Here is a 3,085-nt window from a genome sequence, read left to right as displayed (position 1 = left end):
AGAGACTAATTATAAATATTTTATATATTCAAAATTTTAATTTTTTATATTTTACTATTATCTAATTTAGCCCCCGATAAATTATTTTTCTAGATCCGCCATTGCTCTTAGTGATGGTTAAAATATGGGTAGTGCTTCAAATAATATTAATGTACTCTTATCCCAATAATAATCTAATTTATAAATATTAGTTACAATCTCATATACTTGAGTTGTAGTCTTAATCAATAGTCTCATGTAATTAAAAAAAAAAAACTACGTTTATCAAATTATCATCGGCCGGTTGTATTACCTCAAACGATTATTCTCTCACAGATATTAATAGAAATGTTTAATTAATTGTCTCTTTCTATATCACTGTTCAGGATGTCGGGCTATAGCAGCCATATGTTTATACAAAATTGTAGATTTGATTTTTTTTCTATCCTGTCTCACATGTGGCAGCTGTTGGAACAAATTGTGCATCCGCGAGCTACCCACCTAAAAAGAAAGAAATCGTAGTTGGAGAGGACAGAGGAGGAAAATAAGAATATAATAATATTTGACAATATGAAAGTAACGAAAAGTGTGCTAATCGAATTCAAGTGCCAGAGATAATGTCTTGCTACAGGTCTTAATTATTGATTTCAACATATAGCCTTGTGATTGGAGAAGAGCTCAGTTATAGAAGTGTGGTTCATCCAAAACCAAAAGGTTAGGAAACTCCAACAACATGTCATTTTCTCGGTCTAGCATGGCTTCCACAAATGATGATGAAGCTGCAGCAAACTCATAGCTTGGACCTCCAGAATCCATTCTCTGAACTCCATTATTCACCTGTGTAATGGCAGTCTCATTGTTGTTCTGGTTCTGCGGCATCACATTCCGTGTATGGTTGGTGAAATCCTTGGATGAAAATTCAACCATACTGTGCGTGTCGTGTTCTTGTTCCTGTGCTTGTGGAATGTCAGCAGACAAAAATGCATCATCATCATCAAGAAGGAAATCTTCCCAGGTAAAATTCAGCGGCGACTTCTCTTGTCCTGCTGTGGAACAAGTTGAAGATGAAGAAGATGACGACGACAATGAGCCTGCTTCGTTAAAGAAGATTTGAGGCGGCGAAATAGATTCATTAGCATTAGTAGCACAATTATTATTGGAGGCTTCTGCCACCAGTCTTACGGCTTGAAGCTGAGCAAGAAGATCCATTGAGTTGCTGTGGTCATTATAGTGGTTCAAGAGGGTATCTTTAATTGGCTCCACGTTTGGTGATACCATTGTCATCAAATGACTGCTGATGTTTGAAAAAACCTGAAATGGAGACTCATGCTGTTCAGGTTTTTGCATCATGAATGCATTCTTGCTCATGTCTCTATTGAGACACCCGATTCGGGTTCCAGATTTGGGAAGTCCACCAATGTTTCCATAATCAGCTAGTATTTGAGAGAAAGGTTTGTGAGTAACAGGATCTATTCCCATCTCGGTAAGTTTCTTTCTCAGCTTTGTGTTCCAGTAATTCTTCACATCATTATCTGTTCTCCCTGGAAGCTGTTGGGCTATAATTGACCACCTGAACCATTTTTGCACTAACATTAACACAAACACCGCAGCTAAGACAGTTGGAATCATATTGTTATATTGTATGTCTCAATTCTCATAGCAGGCAGTTATGTTTGTTCTGATCGTGCATGTAATTTAATTTCTCATTAATTAATTAATCGAATGAGCCGTCCAAAAAGAGTACTTCAAGTTTTTAACTCGTTTGTCCAACATTTGGTTAAAGTTCTTCTTATTGCTTCTCCAGGGACCAAAGACAAAACAGTGAAGTAATTAAGGGAAAATAAAAGTGACAGACCTGCTACCAATAGCAGCATGAAGCCTGATAATCATTTCCTCTTCTTGTGGGGTGAAGCTCTCATGCTTAAGATCTGGCCTCAGGTAATTAGTCCATCTAAGTCTGCAACTCTTTCCGCATCTCCGAAGTCCTGGAGGACGTGCTCACATTTGGGTTTTCATAAAATAAAAATATGGTAAGTCTTAATTACAATTGAAAGTTCATGAGACCGTATATAAATTGATTCAATGTAAAAGAACAAAACAAAAAAAATAAAATCAAATTAACCTGCTTTTTTTGGAACGGCAGTCCAGTTACAGGCTCCATGTTTCGAGACATATGCAAGTATCTTTGCATCTTCCTCTGCACTCCAAATACCTTTCTTCACATTCAGCTTGTCGCAGCAAGGAGGCCTCCCCATCTTTATCCTTTGCTTCAGAAAATTTGGTTATTGAATATCAAATAGGAAACAAAAACAAAAAAAAGGAAAAAAAAAAGTTGATGGTGAGAGATTAATATTGACTTTGAAACTTGTAATGCAAATTAAATGCTCTTTGGGAGGAAGAAGGAGAAGAAGGATGTGGGTTTAAAGGTATAACAAGTGTGGAGGCAAGAAATGCATGTGGCATTGCTCCCATTAAACTGCATTTGCATGAAGTATGGCATCTTCGCGTTTGAGATGAATTTTGAATTTACACATTAATTGTCCTCTTTCTACCTAAAATATACTCATACACTTGGCTCCAAGAGCATTTGAGTCTGGTTCAAATCGGGTGAATTTTTTGGTTAAACTTAGAGAAAATATTAGTGAAATGGCATAAATTATTCATTGCATGGATTAATTAGTTGATTGTGTGAAAGAAAATGAGTTTGGTTTAAGTTCTTGATTGTCACAAGTTGGATGACAGTAAATTTTTTAAACAGTGTATGATGTATGACTTGTGGGTGTACTTGTAGTAGTCACCACCTCTGTGTGAATTATTTTATGAAATTTTGGGTGTTATGGTATAGCTAATTAGCTATCTGGCTAGAATCTAGACTAGTGATGTTATATATGTATCATTTCTACAATATTCACCAATTATGTGATAAAATGGTGGATTCAATGATGTAAAAAATGAGAAAATAAATGCATGTGCGTAAGCTGTTGAAGAAGAACAAAATTGATTAATAATCTGCGGAGCCCTTACAAAATAAATAGATAAATAAAAAAATATTGAGGAGCTATACTTAGACATTGATAATTATTTTCAAAGTTATATAGGAATCATT

At 35.5% G+C, this 3,085-nt stretch overlaps 1 protein-coding gene across 1 annotated transcript; it reads right to left on the bottom strand.

Annotated features, from left to right (window-relative positions):
* Positions 1 to 657: 657 nt before the first annotated feature.
* LOC18050145 (transcription factor MYB35) lies at positions 658 to 2,510 on the bottom strand. Its single transcript, XM_006439631.2, has 3 exons — positions 2,102 to 2,510; positions 1,835 to 1,964; positions 658 to 1,549 (listed from the first exon to the last, which is right to left on the bottom strand). The coding sequence occupies exons 1-3, from the start codon at positions 2,232 to 2,234 to the stop codon at positions 658 to 660; spliced, it is 1,155 nt and encodes a 384-aa protein (XP_006439694.1). The 5' UTR covers positions 2,235 to 2,510.
* Positions 2,511 to 3,085: the final 575 nt, after the last annotated feature.

This window comes from Citrus clementina, unplaced genomic scaffold, assembly GCF_000493195.1.
Source record: "Citrus clementina cultivar Clemenules unplaced genomic scaffold, Citrus_clementina_v1.0 scaffold_3, whole genome shotgun sequence".
NCBI lineage: Eukaryota > Viridiplantae > Streptophyta > Magnoliopsida > Sapindales > Rutaceae > Citrus > Citrus x clementina.
The sequence above is the reverse complement of the archived record's forward strand: the minus strand, read 5'-3'. Positions and strand labels throughout refer to the sequence as shown.